At 41.0% G+C, this 17189-nt stretch overlaps 1 protein-coding gene across 6 annotated transcripts in view; it reads right to left on the reverse strand.

Moving 5' to 3' along the window:
- Window positions 1–131: 131 nt before the first annotated feature.
- The window catches only part of rgs3a (regulator of G protein signaling 3a), a 95646-nt gene continuing 78588 nt past the window's right edge, over window positions 132–17189 (reverse strand). For 3 of the 6 annotated variants that reach the window (XM_074690207.1, XM_074690208.1, XM_074690209.1), the window contains 4 exons: window positions 5546–5647; window positions 3281–3342; window positions 2317–2483; window positions 132–2223 (listed from right to left, as the gene is read on the reverse strand). In XM_074690207.1, coding sequence (XP_074546308.1) covers window positions 2023–2223; window positions 2317–2483; window positions 3281–3342; window positions 5546–5647 — 532 coding nt within the window. In that variant the 3' untranslated portion in view covers window positions 132–2022. Of the gene's footprint in view, window positions 2224–2316; window positions 2484–3280; window positions 3343–5545; window positions 5648–5858; window positions 6017–12283; window positions 12322–12603; window positions 12663–17189 lie in introns of those variants that run through there. The other 3 variants (XM_074690210.1, XM_074690212.1, XM_074690213.1) reach the window with 3 other exon arrangements.

The following is a 17189-nucleotide window of genomic DNA, read 5'->3' on the forward strand; positions in this document are numbered from 1 at the left end:
GCCTGCTGAATGAACACTGCAGCATGAAAACAAAACACTAGAGATACGAAAGGCGTAAATCCAGGAAGTTTGAGCAGCTGTGGGAGATAATGTCCATGGCACAGAAAATCAAGAGACAACACATGTGACTTCATCAGTTGGTTGGTTTATTTATCATTAGCAATGACACCAAATGTACTCTACTGTTCTCACTTGCTATCAGAGGAGAGATGCATTTTGAATTGTAAACAGTGAAAATGATAAAATGCATTTCAGAAAACTCCTTACAAGCAGTGTATGACCAGGGGAAGAGCAGATTGAACCTGCTCCCTCTCACTTAATGTTTTATTTCATTTTTTTAACAATACATGTCATCTTATAGTTTTAAGTCTCTCATATTTACATAGATACAGATGGGTCCCACATTCATCACCAGCAGAGACCTATCCACGTCTTGTTTTTGTTTCTTTTTAATGTGTTATCACATAGTTTTCTTTAAGAATTATATTTACAACCATAATGCCCCCGGCTGCCTGCTGCCAGGGGAGTTAACACACAGTTAGAATCACTTGCTTAAAATTCATTAAACTACTTATGTTTCTTGAAAGTTTGTAAGTCGATCTTATAGCTCTACATTTTTTTATGTGTGTCTTAACAAATATAGTTAATACAGAGCTCAAGCTGTTCGTCTTTCCCATACAAATTCAAAATTATCCAAATAAATGAACCAACACAATAATAATAATAATAAAATTAAAAAAAATATTGCACTTAAAGTTCAGGACAGCATTGGACCTGTTTGGTGGTTAAGAGGGAAAGTGAGAGCTTTTTAGCTGAGTGCTTAAGAAGAGGTGAGGGTCTGTGTCGTAGCATCCAGCGAGTTTATCTAAATAAATAGGCAAACTTTTGTACAACGTGAAGCATTTTCTATGACTTGAGCAACCTCTTGTGCACTGCTCAGTAGGTTTAAGGGAGTGCAGGTAGGAACCCTAACGCATAAAAAAACAGTGAGAGTGTAGAAAAACAGAAACAGCTGAGGGGATAAACTGGAACCTGTCGCGATGTCCTGAGAACGTTTCCCCCGTTAGTCCAGAATGAGCTACTATGTTAAAGGAAATGTCATTTGGCTGCTTCGTTTTCTTCTTGTCCTTCCTTGTTGTAAACAGTCTGTGGAGACAGGAAGTCGTCTTTTTTTTCCACTACTGGCTTTGAGTGACTTTGAATGTCTTTTAATGTGAGAGTGACACACATATGCCTGTGTACGTTTTTCTCACAGTCCATCGTGGATTCTTCAGTATCTTTGCCATCGCTGTCTCCACTTCCGTCCCCGCTCACAGTATCCGTCTGCAAGTCTGTAGATGAGCTGAAAGCTGTTTATAGAAGCTTTGTGAGGGTGGAGGTGTGAAACAGAGCTGTAGCGCTAGCTTTCATTCAGACATCTTGATTTTCTCTCCCCCCCTTCTCTGTCATACAGAAGAAAAAGAAAACAGAAAACCACGGGACGAAAAAAAAGACAAAACTTGGCGTCGTACCGACAGCTTTGAAGTGGCCTCACAGAGAACAAAGTGGGCAGGGGGGGATTCAAGGAAAAAAGTGACAAAACAGTACCGGACTGTCTTCATGTCTGCAGGGTTTAGAGCAACCCTTTCTTTTCTCCAGTACAACTGGACAAGAACAGGACCAGACCATTGATACCATAAAAAACGAATGAGACAGTGATCAGACAAGCGTCCAGCTCCTGCTCCGGCCCTCTCATGTGGGCTTCTGTATTTTTAGTAACATCCATCCATGCATTCACTCATACACTCATCCACCGTGTCACTGTGTAAACTACATTCCTTTGCAGTGCCATAGCTTTTTTTTTTCTCCACGTCCTCTAACACCATAAAATAAAAAATAAAAAAAGATCATAGTGGACACAAGGACAAGACACGAAATAAAAAAAAAGGCAAACAAAGAACCTCACATCCCAACCAAATCAAACAGTCTGCCCTCTTGTTTTCCTCTCTTCATCATCCTTGTTTTCTGTCTCTGGTCTCTTATTTACGATGAAGAGGACGTCGGAGTGGAGCTCTGCTTTTTTTGGTTGATTAAGTCCGAGTAGAGTTCTGAGCGCAGGAAGCGGGGGTATGAGTCCTTCTCCATCAGCCCGTATATCCGCCGCTGCGCCAGGTCGAAGCAGGAGCGCGTCACATTCTGCAGGTTGTCCTTCGTGTGATCTCTGGTGTACGAATCCAAATTCACCTGGAGAGCACAACAAAACGTGTTGATTTGAAGGAGCATTCACAGAGATGAGGCATGTTTCTCACTTTGTTTGTGCCTTCTCCTCTCACTTACCTCTTTACAAGACTGGATGGCGATGTATTCTGCGAAGATTTTCTTGGCTTTCGACGCCATCTTGGACTGTGACTTGATCTTCTTGTATTCCTCACATGCTAGCCAGAATTCCAGATTCTCCTCGCTGAACTCTGTGCGCAGAAAAGCTCTGAAGGCTGCCAGACCATCTAAAGGAAGAGGGAGAAGGAGGGTAAACATGAGGAGAGTTGACTGGGGTGTCATGGCAACCTCACAGCCGAAGCACCCGTTAAGTTTCGGCGCACAAAAATAGCTCAGAGACAGTAGGAAAAATAACTCTCAACATATGTTCATGTGAGTGACATCACCACCCTGCTGACCCAATCCTTCCTCGTGAACAAAGACGTGTCTGTTTCAGCGTGAAAAAACGAGGAAACAGGACTGATTCTGTCACCCTGGGCTTTTTTTAAAGTTTCACTCCAGTTAATGATTTGAGGAAGACGGCGTGCAGGAGAAGAATAGCAGGAAGCAGCGTCCACCCACAGCTTCAGTCTGCACCTTTCCGTTCCCATGAATCACCCCACGCTCTATAATACAGCAAGCCAGAGCACGCGGTCATCTCTTACCTCATGCTGCTGAGCAGGAGTGAGGTAAGAGGAAATTAGAAGAGGGGGAAGAAAGAGGCCAGCGTTGCTGAATGAGGAACAGATGTAGCGCTGGATTCATGTCAGGTTTTTCTCTTCTTGGAGAAAGGATGGGGGATGCATTTGGAAACAGATAGACCTACATGTTTGCAGTTTTTGTAGCTTTTTTAAATCTCTGCATGGACTTTGTCTCCATTGGGATTAGGGTAATTTGGTGCAAGCTGGCAATGTGTGTGAGTGTGTAATCCAATAATGTTTGTTTCCTGCCCTCCCCCGAAACCTCGTGCAAGCATTGCATCCACACTCACAGAAAAACACAGCAGTTAAAACAGAAAAAGAAAAGGAAGATAAACTTGACTTACATTTGTGCCCCAGCAGCTTGTCAAGCGAGTCCCCCCATTTGAGTGCCTCCTCCGGGGTGGGCCTGCAGATGAAAGCAGAGCGGTTCTTTAACAAGCCCATCTCAGCAAGGTTTCTCATTGTGTGACCCATCCGCAGAACTTTGGTCTAAACGTGGAAGTGTGTAAATCCTCTCCACTCAGCTCTGTGTCCGCCTCACTCACTCACTCACATTCAGGTCTGCCTCATAGAACAACACTAAGCGTCTGTCTGCTCCAGAGAAGTGGGGGGAAGGATTTTATACTCCCATTGAATGCTTCTTTGAAGGCGGGAGGGGAGGGGCTAAAGGGAGCCAATGGGGACACATTCACGGGGTTTAGAGCCCTCCTCCCCCCATTCGGTGTCTGTCTGCCCCCTGCTGCCTCTCATTCTAATCTCACACACACTGTAATCCACATCTGAAGCCTTGTTTAACATTATTTATTTGCAGTTTGACTGTTGATTTAAATTTCAGCGTCACTGTGACGTCTCTTTAAATCAGTGCTGAAATTTTCAGTCAGAGAAGCAACAATCTGATGGATCTCTTAAGATATTTATTGGCTACATTTTAAACATACTCCTTTTTCAGTCTTTTTAACACAAACATATGCGTCCGGAAAAAAGATCTTTAAAAATATTATACTCATCACAACAAATTTTCTGGCTTTCAATTAAGATCAAATAAAATAGAATTAAAAAATAAAATAAAAAAGAATAAAAATAAAATAAAATAAAATAAATAAAATTTAAAAAATATTTATTCCGAGTTGTCTATATAAACAAAATAAATTATGAGGCTAAAATTTTCATTCTATTGCTGTTATGAATGCTGGGGGGTAATGGTGCACCCTGCCAAAATGTCGACTTCTGGCCTCCAATGAATTGTTGTAAAGCTCCATGTAGGTTGGTAAATTTGTGCTAAGCAGAGCTAAAGTAGCATGAAAGACAATGACTACGACAGCAGAGCAGTTTGGAGGTATTTCACACTTCCTTTGCCAACATATTAAGGAATAGAGAATGCTGAATTCATTTCTGTTTTGGGATCAGAGCCACATCAGTATTCACCAGTACCAAGGCCAGGTTAACGATATGTGAATCAGGACTTAAAAGGTGGGTTTGGTGCATCCCTAGGCCAGCATCTCTGCTTCTGCCCTGTTTTATGAATTAAGCTACCACGTCCACATTGTTCACTGTGCTTAAGAGAAGTGAGCCGCTACCTTTGTGACCAATATCATCAAAAATGACGCAAACTCGGGGACTCTTTCTCTTTGGGAGTTGAGATTTCCCCCTCTCTACGTCAAGCTCTTGGGATGACTTGTTCATCCCATATGCTCTAGAAAATCTCACTTTTTACAGCTACTTTTTAGAAGAGAATTTTTAAAATGTCTATTTTACTGCACAACTTTGCACTGTAACTTAAAAACTAACATTTTAAATCTGTTTTATTCCCTTTAACTTTCTGTATGATTTCCTCAAGTATGATTTTTAATTGCCTTGTTGCCTAAATGTTACATAAATTAACATTTACTTTTATCAGCTACGTTTTTTTAAACTTAGTAGGGCGCTTGATTTGGCCCTTGAGCTCAAGAAGCTTTTGCATGCATTACAAAAACTCCTACATAGATAAGGATGTTGATACTGGAAACTAAACATGTTTCAGAAAAATCAGCAATAAAATTAAATGTTATGTTAAAATGGGTATCAAGTTTACAGTGTGTTTCAAGAAGGGACTGAAATTTGTTTTAAAGCAGTTGCTAATAAATGCCGAATGATTTATTACATTGATGTTAATTTGTCCTTCAACAAATTATTTACATGTATCCAAGATTTTTGAAGGAAATAAATATAAATGAATAATTGCAAAAAAAAAGTCAGTGAAGTTTGTGAAGTTTTACCGTAAGACTTGATCATTTTTAAGATTCTTTCCTCACAATAGAAAAAAGATCTGCCTTTACTATCAGAGAGAGCTTTATGACCTTAAATTTCCACTGGATATTTTTATTCCAGATGTTTTTAAATAGCTAAAAACAGATCAATCTCCTCCCTCCCATGTCGTGTCACTGCCTCATGAACATCCTCACATTCATCTCAGTAATTCCACAAACACCAGGCACACTCCCATCCCTCCTTCTGCCCACACGTCTGTCTGTCCAAGGCCAGGTCACAGCCACTTATTGTGGTGAGACCCGGGACATGAGTCTGACACCCACCCACACCAGCACATGCCCTGTCAGGAAGTGGCCACTTACTTGACTGACTTCATAGATTTGTCTAACTTCCCGGCTGGGTTGCTTCCTGGGGACTCATTCCTCCTCCGCAGGAACGCCAGCCGATTCTTCATGTCTTTGGCCCTGAGTGGAGGAAAGATAGGAGGAAGGAGGAAATGGGATGATAAAGGGATAAAGGAAAGTAGAGGAGGAGAAAAAGAGGAAAGTATGTTGAGTCCAAGTCCAGTCCATAATTGAAACAATCCAAAGGCAAGAGCGTCACCAATTAAGTTTGTAGATCCAAACAAAAACATTCAATAAAAGCCAGAAAAGAGGAAAGAATGCTTTTGTGTACATTTTTGTCTTCAAGTCCTGGTGAAAAGTCAGAATTACTCCAAAAAGGCGACTTTAATCTCCCTCTCGTCACCGTCTCTCCTGTCAATCTGATACCTCGTCGCTGTCGAGATGTGTCCCTGGCAGGTTCCTTGGCAGGGACTGAGTGAAAGTGACAGAGAAGGAGGAGAGAGACTCAATCCTCACTCCTCTGTTTCATCACGCCTTTCCTCAAAGTGTGCCCACAGGGGTTTCTGAGAGGAAGCTGACCCCGAGGGCCGAGGCAATGGGGCACGGTGACCTCATGCTGCATCATCTGAAATCCTCCTGACCGCCTGTGTCACCTTTTTCCACCTCTCCCTCACACACATACACACACACACACACACATGCATGTGTAGCTACCACCTTAAATCACACACACAACCCCTCAATCCCTGCATGCCCACAATCCCATGGTGCGTGTCCTGGCTTTTCCCGACCTGGAGCACGTGCTGCCTCGCTGGGATGCGACCTCACTCAACACCCATTTCCTGAGTCCCTGCTTTTTGATTTCCACTGTGGATTGCCTGGCCTGCTAATAATGCAGCGCTGAAGTGGCCCTAATCACTGCAAGCTGTTCCACTGCCAACCCACAATCCCCCCCAGGAGAGCACCAACACCCCAAATTAAGACACAGAGGCTTCAGTAATAGATGTGAGTGAAATCTGCACACACAGGAGGGGGTGGAAGACCCAACAGCTGCAGATTAAAACAAAAACTGCTCAACAATACACCCAGATGGGGATGAAACACTCTGAGAATCCCCCTCTCTATTTTTGGCAGCTCATGCCCACTTCACTGCCACTTTCATGCCAGTCCCAGGTGTTGGAAACCTCCCCCCTGTGTGTGTCTGGAAAGGGGAAGTGGTAGAGATAATTTATGCGTGCGTGAACTGCTGCGATCGAGACACAGAGAACACAGTCAGCAAGTTTTTTCCAACTGGGGAGGTCGAAACGTGCCCCACACATGAAACAAGATGACTAGAGGAGCTGTTGGCAGCAGCCGTGAATGAATAGCTCCTTCAGAGTCAGGTTGAGGGTGACCTTTGTGAGGTTCATTTGGGTGTGTTTGGGTTGTGGGGGGTTGAAGAAAGACGGTTACTTAAGTTCACTGACAGAGCAGAAGAGGCCTTTCTGGCCTGATGGGTGACTTTCAAAAGTTTTTCAAATTCCAAATTACCACTAAAGATAAGTTTTTGTGTCACTTAAAGAAGTGATGGATTTTCTTCTTACATACCATCTGGTTTCAGCATGGTTTACTTTGAAAGTCAGAGTGATGTTTTTATGCATTTTTAGTGCCAGACTCCCTGTCATGCTTGTGAAAATCGATTCAACAAAGCAAAAAATAGAAGTTCTGTGTATCTGAGAGATTTGGCCTACTGACAATCGGAGTGGTGACCGAGAACGTCTCACTCGCTACAACAGGTGGCGCTGTGTCCTTTTTGATATGCCAAGATGCACGGGTGTCGCACCGTATCCGTCTGGTTCAACCAAGAGGAAGCAACATCCTAACGATGCGGGGATGGATGCAGCTCTAGCTCTTTATGGTTCTCACATGCTCTGTGTTGATTCAATCACTAATTTATCACTGTGTTTGTTTTTTGTGCTGGAGCCCAGCGACCCTATCGATCATGGTCCTCTTATGGGTGAAATTTGCTGCCGCTGAGCACCAAGGCGTACAAAAACAGCGGAGTCCAACCACAGTTGGATAGCAATCACACAGGTCCAACAGGCCAATATGATGCTATATCTCTGCAAACTAAATATAAGATACCAAGGTGGGCATGTAGATTACACCAACGATATTGAAAATATACGATCCCAGAAGAGTAAGCTCCATAAATAACTTTGAAACTTGAACCATTTTATTTCATGGTCATTTTATGGTCAAACCTCCAGTCTAAAAAATGAGACAACACTAAAGTCCCCAAATCTGCAGTTTCTTGAGTGTCCACTTGAGGCTGGCCCTGAAGGTACCAAAAGTCCCATACACACCAAGCCAAAAAAAAGCCAATTTTCACAGCAAAAATTAACCTATTTATAGTGTGGTTCAAAAAACGTCTCTTGTCTGAATCGTTAATTTCACTATTGGCACACACTGTATGGGGGCGTGAATATTTTTCTAACTGGGCTTCTAACAGTTTAGAAGCTACTAAGATTGCGAGTCTGCCCAATCAGAGGCCCAGCTCAGCTCACGTGACTGTTGGGCGCCCTATAAATATTTATGTGGAGACTCGGGGAGACTACGTTCAACAATTATACAGTCAATGAGTTGGTCGTAGATTAGCAGAGGTAGTACCTCCAGCCCTAAGCCTGGTTTGTTGTGTTGACCTTACACCGTAGTGGGTGATGAAGTCATACGCACTACATACTCTGTGTCCATGTGTCTGAAATACTCCAAAACACATGATGTCAGTGTTACCTTTATGATGCCTGTTTCCAGACTGCCAATTTTTTTTGCCTTTGGGAGCGATTTTGAGCACATTTTGTTTTATTGAGGTTAAGACATGTTGTAAAACACACACTTTCCATTATAATCAAGGAGAGGAGTCATAAGATGTGTGGCAGTTCCAGATCTGTTGTAAATACAGGAGGCATGACCTTCCTCAGTGGACTAATATCAGGGTTTCTGGAAAGTGTAGTTTCAATGCTTTGTTTTATTTTAGAGGTTTATTCAGGGATACATGTGAAGGCTTCTGCATAATATAAAAACATACTAACCATTTGTTTCCTGACAAATAATTCTTGTGCCGGCTGGCAAGGATGACAATGTTCAATCAGCTAAATGTGAACATCTCAATTCACACACAAAAGATAATGCTATGAATTCATGGCTTCTTCTTTGTCACATCTTTGGTATTTCCAAGTCTGTCAAATTCCAAGAGAGGAAGTGAAAAAATACGACACTTGAGGGAAATAAATGACTACAGAAAGAATGAAAAATGTCAAAATCCCCTCTCTAAGCCCCCAAAAAGCAAACACACGTCAGCATGAATTCCAGTTTCTCTCCAGAGGAATACCTGAGCGTCCTCTCAGTGTCACTGCTGGAGCGATGACTCATCCATTGATTGAAATAATACAAGCTCCCTGCTGGATGCAGACTTACACCTCATTCAGAACTGCTGAACAGAAACAGGCTTGTCTTTCATCTTCTTACACTTTCCAGCCTGAAGGACATTACTACACAAATAAAAACCCTATGCTGTTAACTAAACTCACAACCCCAGAGCAGGATTCATTAGATTGCTCTATTTTTAGCTGCCACTCGAGGCACTTCGGTCTTGGGCTGTGCATGTGGTCTCCAGAAGAGAGCCAGTATGTGTGAGGAGGATCTTTGCTTTTATAAGGGCTGGAAAATGTTTTGTTGGCCGACAAAAGGCTCTTCATTATTTATGTCTGGATTTCTACAAGCAGCGCCTGCATGTGGATGATGTAACAGTGATGTCACAGTGAGGGCAAATGTATGTTTCTATCCTGCCACCATGTGGGTGTTAATGGATACTGCAAACACAAACAGGGCGACATTTTTCACCCTGCAGCAGCACAGATTGCTGCCACGGTATTCTTTCACTCTGAGTCGGCTCAAAGTCGTCAGCTGCTTACAACGTGTTTACAACACACTGATTTATTTCACTAATTATCGTCAGGAGCTCAAACACGGCACGGATACTTTTCTCCATCAAAACAAGCAATGAGTATTGAGCAACAACCTTGGTAACAGTTTTTTATGTATAAGATGTAAGGCTTTGCCACTACTGCTGCATTTAACTGAACTCATTAATATAAAGAATCCAGCCCAAAGCGCTTCTTAAAAAAACAGACAGAATATTCCTACAGAAAGAGACAGCAGTGGCAGACAACGGTAAAACACCAAAACATGAGAAGAGCAAATAGAGTGATAATTTTAAAAATATGGTATATGAATAAATGAAAGTACAGGTTAAATGATAAGATGTTAGAAAACGACAAAGAAAAATCAGTAAAAAGTTGAATAAGACATAATAAATGGGCAAAATATATGTTTCTGACAAAACTGAAGCTTGAATTGCTTAAAACGAGTAAAAAAAATCTTTAAGTAATAAGAAAATGTTATGGTTTGTAGTTTCTTGTATTATTCAGAAAATTGACATACATTTTTTATTCTTAACAAGTAATAAACATAAGACATTTCTGGACCTGTCTGGTGAATGCAGCTCATATGAAGTCTAATTAGACTTTTAAAAAAATAATAAAACTAAGGTATAAAATGTGCAAAGATTTCACTTTTGCGGTTTCATAAACATTAATTTGAATATTTGAATAAAGATAGAATTTAAAGCTCCCACGAGGGGTTTTTCATCAGTCATGAAAAAGACTGAAATTAAAACTGATGTCTCAGCATGACCCCTAAAAGCAAAAATGACTATCTGTGATTTTTTACAAATAACTTTGAAGGCCTTTCACTGCTGCTGCTGCAGGGTGGGCATCAGACAAAGTGAACAAAGGCATGTGAGCAAATACCTCACATCAAGAAAAAGGCTCCGCTGTCAGGACATCAGGATGAGGTTTGAGATAAGATGTTCTTAGAGGTACCACAGGGGGCGCCAAAACCAGTACATATGAAAACCCATCTAAATGGGAGGTTTCAATTTTCTTCAAAAAACACATTGATAGTTTACAAGAAAGTGTCAGAGTTGGAGAAAGCTGTTTGATAAGTGTTTGTGTGATGAAATCGTAGGCACATTTGAAGGTGCAGTGTGCAGTATTTATAGTGGGCTTCACATTTAACCTGCAGCCCTTTTCTCACACATCACTCCTCCCTGCTCTATCCTCTGTCCTGTTCTAAAAACACAAAAAGCCTTAAACTAGTGTAACAATGTGTAAAATTAAATTAAAAAATAGTTTTGTGTTTGTTAACTTTGAATTAACCATATATATCTACATCACAGTGGGTCCCCTTAGATCAAGGCTGCATATTGCAGTTGTTGAATGCAAGAATAAATACATTTTTATTGTTGTTTTTCAACCTGGAAAAAAGAGGCACATGAGTTTCTTGCTCTCAAAAGCCACCATCACTTCACCAAATCTGACCGCTTATCACTTAGCACTACAATTTCCACTCACTGTACCTCTGAATAAAGTTAACTGTCAGCTCCATTCAAGTTAAAAACTCACTCAGTGAAGGAAAACAACTATTCCCCCTTGTTTCTGTGTTTCAGCCCTGCCTGCCACCAGATTAACACTTTTACACCAAAGATTAGCAATATTAGATAACTCCCCCATAACTAATCTCCCAATCAGAGGGAAGGGAAAGAACGATTAGGACACTGAGTAAAAGCTGGATTAAAAGGCTGTCCATACATGGCATTTGAGCTAAACACCAGCTTGGAGACAAAAATATAAAAAAAAGTTGTGGTGCAGCAGATTCTCAGGTTTCTCTGTATTCAAAGCAGGGACCTCATTCAGTGAAGTTTACAGTGTCTCTCCAGCTGAGCATGCTAATAGCTCAACAGCTCTAAAACATTAGCATTCTGATGTATCACATTTCATAGGATCCACTCCTCATCACGACCCTTCCCTTAACCTCATATGAGTAAAGACTGGCACATGCTTTAAAGAGGATTATCAAATCAGGACTATCTTTGATCATGCTGCCATCATGAGCTGAACACTTCACTGAGTGTGTTTGCAGACCAGGGATAATGTGTACATACACCTGAGTGTCTGCCTGTGTGAGAGCGACTTACGTGCTCGAGTGAAGGAGCAAGAGGTCTTCAGTTCTGCAATTATCTGCAGGTTTCCGTCATTTTTATTCCCTCTTTGCTTGGCTCACATTAGACGCACTAATAGCACCCCGCTGGCTATTCCTGGTGTTCTGAAAAAGTAGGCCGCACTCCCAGGGATAGGCTCTGGGAGCACATGTGGGGAGAGAGCTGCAGATAGACGTGCTGCAGAACACAAAGGGCCGCTGCCCTGCTTAAACCCCACTTTGTTTCCCACAATGACAGGGGTAAACCCTCTGTAAAGAGTGGTGTGTGAGGTGTGGGGCTCAGCAGGGAGGACAGACAGGGACTGAAATCCAGGGGATGAAAGGTGAGTGACGTTCTAGCATGTTTTCAGTCAGAGAGCAACTTTCTGTATACAGAAGGTTGAGGTGAAATCAAAACAGAAAACTGTGAAAGTGTAAAAGTGTGTTTCAGGATGTTTGTTTCAAATGAGACGTGAGATGTGTAGAAACTTAGCAAAACATCAAAAAGACAAATCTAACAGATGCTCCAAACAAAGAGGGAGCCGCTCAATATTCCTCGAAGTACCAAGAAAAGGGGAGTTGTCCTTAAGTTCCCTCATGCATATAACACCATCTCATCCACAGTCTCTTAATCAGGACCAAAGAGAGAGAAAAAGCTCTATTTCTGAGCAAACTCACCTTCCCAGCCACCAACACCACATGAGCAGTCCTATTCCTGAAATCCAGGCTGCGTATAATAAGAAAAAGGGGCAGCCTGAAGTTAGAAGTTAAAAAGCTTCTTCCTCCAAAATAGTTAGCCTCACAGGGGGATTCTTTCTCCCTCACTGCGACTGTCAAATGAGATCCACGTAGAGGTCACATAGCTTCCTACCAGAGGAACCATTCCTGAGGGAGGCAAAAACAGCCCCCACCCTCTCCTTCCTTCCTTCCTTCCTTACCCTCCCCTCTTGTGTTTTCAATTCTTGATATCCAAAGCACACAAACACGCCTGCTCTTACCTTTCCAGGTACTTCTCAGAGAAATCGACCATAGTTTGAAACATGAGGGCCAGCCTGTCCAGAGGTTCACTCGCTGTGAACGGGAGTTTGACCGCATGTAAGCGCGTGTCAGGAGTGCCGATGTTTGGGGTCCAGGGGTTTTGTTTGACTATCACATTCCTCTAACCCCTGAGAGGCTCTACTTGAGCTTTTTATAGTCAGGAGGGTCTGGAGAAGGCGGACCCTAGGCTCACCCAATCACAATGCAGTGCTGAGATGGGATAGAGTCCTTCCTCTGGGGTCTGGTCTGGATTTTGGTTTGAATTGGTTTGAAAATTGGATTTGGTAAGAGAGATTAGGAAAGTGGCATACTTCATGTTGAATATATCCCTCTCTTGTTTCTGCTCAGACCTTGCTTCTGTTGAATCAATAAACATTTAACACACATGCATTCCTGGAAACACCCCAAATTTTTCATTTTTGGAATTTGAGGTATAGACTTTTTTCCAGCTCCACCGGTGTCCTCATTTTCAAAATTACCCAAACTTTGATGTTATTCAAATTGCTCCTGAATTATCCGTGCTGCCACTTTGGTTTCCCTGACTTCACACTGGAGTTTTACTCGAAAACTGGCAGAAAAGGTCCAGGTGAAATCAGGCCAAAAATTCCACCTGTTTACATTCACACATGTAACTCATCTTGAAAATTTTAAGAAGTTTTCAGGAATTTTCCATGACAATTCCTGCTGCACTCTCAGATTGGCTTTTCCTTTTAAAAACTTGTATCAAGAGCTGTCAGTTCAGGTAAATTCAGGAGTAGTTGTGTGCTACAACTTTTGGTGCTGGAGTTGAAAATCCCAGATTGTATTCGTATTCCTGTAACACTAAGCATAGTTTTTTTTTCCTCTAAGTTACCTGGCTGAGGGGATCACATTTCTCTATCTGTAAAAAAGGCGTGGTCAACGGCAGAGAAGCACTAATCACCAAAGTTTTAATCAGATCCTTTGTTTACATACAGTAATTAGTGTTGTGTTTTCCAGTAACACCCTGTTACTGTTTTGTGGATCTCTATCTTTGCCATTGCTTTATAGTAAGATTTAAAGCTCACCACCAGTTCTAATAACAAGAGTATCAGTAAAACAATCCCGTATTTTTTTTTGCCTGTTTGTGATGATTATTCTCCTAAAAAAATCTTCTAAAAAAGTAGGAAAAATCTGCTGCTGGGTCTGCATCGTTGCTATAACGTGAGATTAGTTTGTCGAGGAGCTTACATTGCTGCACATTAGTCTGGTGCTCCACTTGGTGTGCTGTAGGTTTTTATTGCCACTTTATAGAAACAATCAGATCTATTGCTTGAGGAAGCAGGACACCTGGGCTGAGGACAAACAAAAGACCATAATTTGGAGTTGGAGGGGGCGGGGGGTAATGTGAACAATTTAAGGAAAACAGCTGTGCTGGTCCAGAGAATGAGACACAGGGGGACAGAAGAAAGATAACCAGGAAGGACAAAGAGTTAAAAACAGTAGGGGAAGAAATAAAGTTTAGGAAGTGCTTTGTAAAATTAAAAAGAAGGTGAGTGAGATAGGTGTCTTTTTAAAAGAGGACACATAAATGACCAAATGTATTGTGTGAGGAGGGAAATGGTTGAATGTTGTATTTTACTCATAATTTAACTCTATGACGTAACTTATCTCGACTTTCTTCCTTACTGGGTTTTTATGTTTGAGATCTTTTTTCTTTTTCCTTTTTTGATTACAACAGAAACATAAAGAGAAACAAAGTATGGATTTTACTGAAATAAACCCCCTTCATTGTGTCGTGTCTCAGTCGTATCATATTGTACCATAAGCCACAGTGCCTTCTCAAAGCTATAAATTGCCGCAGCCTTGCATGTTTTCCCCACAATATAAGATACCTCGCTGGTGACCACTGGTATGCATCTGCTTGTCTCCTCCTGTATGATAAATCACTCCCAAACATCTAAAGAAAATAATTTCCTTCATGTTTGGTTTCCTGGAGTCTGGTATTCTATATATAGCACCCTTGTATTATTGCATCCGTATTCCTCTTAGCAACATGGGAAGAGATTGTATTGAGGGTATGTTTATTGGTGTGGCTTATTGTGATTGAGGAGATTATTGCCTCTGTTATTGGTTTACAGGGTGGCAAAATGAAAAATGGCTAAAAAGGGTCAAACACTGGACAATGAAAAGATATTTATAAACGATAACAGGCTGATGACATTTTGAGTTTAATGAAAACGAGGGCTATGAAGACGGAAGACAAGATGAGTGAGTAAACATGTCAAGTTTCCAACTTGCTTTTTTCTGCTCTGTAATTGGCCAACACTGGCAGACAAAAGGCTGAACTCAATAGCTGGAGGTCAGTTTGAAGATTTCTTTCCATGCAGCTTTATCGCTGTGAACAGATGTCTCTTTAACAGCAAGACAAAGCGTGACTCACGTGGGGTTATCAGCTTTATGTGTTCACAAAGCAAGCTATCAATAACTGGCACAGCAACAAGAACAGGGAGGGTGATATGGAAGAAGATGGGATACAGCTATCCTCCTGTCTTTGTACTTTCATCTGGGTTATAATCTTTTTCAACCTTTCTTTTGTCACTGTAACATTATTTCACATGTTCATGAGTTTATCTTCCACAATCAATACGACTAATCTAAAAAAACAGAGTATTCTCCAGAGACAAAGTCCATGTGTAATTTTAGACTAGCTAACCTAATGATGCATCCTTGTTTACCTATTATTAGTAACACAATGACTGTTTGCTAACCCTGACCCGATGTATGTCAACAAATGCCCTCAAGCAGACAGGCTGAAATGTCCACGTACGTCTGCTGTTGACATAGCGTCTCATTTGTGACTCATTCTGGGCTGGGTTGCAGTTTAATAGATTCAACATGTAAACACGTTTGGTCCATAAGTGAAAAGGTACACTTTGTATATTGTGTTGTACTCTTTTCCGTAGGCTCCAGAGTTCTCCTGCCCCTCTACTCCCCATGTTATGATGTTACTGTCTTTTTTAGGTTTCTTGGAAGGGATGAAACTGAAATGTCATTTCCCCTCAAGGATCAATAAACTATTTCTGATTCCGATCTGCTGATGTCCAATATATCTTTTATCAATTACATTTTTGTCCTATGGAGATCTATTGAGTATATCTAACCTCATCTTAATTCTTTGTTAAAGTGCAAAAGGTGGTATTGTTGTTTTTCTCACTTAAAAACATACATTTTTGTTAGCATTGTAGGTTAATTTCAGTAAGCCTATATTTGTGAATAATGTGGTTGAAATGTTAGATTTTTTTGCATAATCAATTTCTTTTCAGCATTATATTAGTAATCAATATGGCTAAAATGTAAGGTTTTTTTTTAATTACATTGGTAAACAATGAAGCTTCTGTGTTAATTTCGATTAGCATTACATTAATAAAGGTGGCAAAAATGTTAGCTTTTGTTAGCATCATGTTGGTAAAAAAATGTGTTAAACTTAGTTCTGGTTAGCATTTTATTTGTAAGAACTGTAAAAAATGACAGTGTCAGTTAGCCTCACATTAATGAACAATGTGGTTAAGATGTAAGTTTAGCAAGCTAATTTGGCAAGCTAGATTTCATAGATATTTTCATACTAGATTCTGTCCACTTAAAATGGTGGTGATGATAACAGCAAGGTTACAAGATGTGATGTTTTGTGTATTTCTAGAGGATGCATGAACTGCAAAAAGCAGAGAAGGAAAGCTAACTGAGGACAGTTTTATTCTAACTTGACCGCAACTGGAAAATAAGAATCTAACACCAAATGCCCTTAGATCATTGGGACTATTCAAAAAAAAACAACAAAACATTTAATTCATTAAAAAAAAAAATTGCAGTAATGTTTTTTTGCCAACGTGTTTGTATCTGAAGTTAGTAGACAGGTTAAAGGTGGGACAATGTGCAGTTGTCAGGTCGTCAGTGGAAACAGGGTGTGACAAGACCCTGACATAATCTACTGTAGTTATCGATCTGCAGACCATTGTTGGATTTAACTGTCACAGAGGTGTCAATGCGCATTTTAATTTTAACAAAACTGACCATAAAACAGCCACCGAAACAGAAAAAATAGTTTCATTTAATAATTTACTCAAAGTGAATCTTTCTGCAACAGCTGCCAGAAGCGACCATACTTCTGGACTCAAGGCAAACAGGGGGGTTGAGGAATCTTAATCACTTAATCTGCTGGTTAACTAAACAATGTAAAACCGCAGCCCGTGCTCAAGGATGGGTGCCTATCAGCCACAGTAAGTGGTTGTATTGTCCTCACCGTGTGAAATGTGCTTTCATCCTGATGAAGGAGAGTGTGAATACAGCTCATTCAACAGCTGAAGAACCACAGAGGTGTCAACTGACACATCTGACACACACAGACAAACACACACCAAGCTTACTTCACACACTGTTTAAAATCTGCGTTATACAAATGGTACACTTTAACAGTACGCACATCATTTGCCTGTTAGTTAAGTGTTAAACACTGTTAAATGATTAGCAGTCACCTCAGGTTTCATAGATGACGCTGAACATGTACTGACATCTCCCAGTCTCCTGATCC

The sequence above is a fragment of the Halichoeres trimaculatus genome, unplaced genomic scaffold (assembly GCF_033239565.1).
Source record: "Halichoeres trimaculatus isolate MK-OKI-2021-1 unplaced genomic scaffold, fHalTri1.1 fHalTri1_scaffold_16, whole genome shotgun sequence".
Lineage (NCBI taxonomy): Eukaryota > Metazoa > Chordata > Actinopteri > Labriformes > Labridae > Halichoeres > Halichoeres trimaculatus.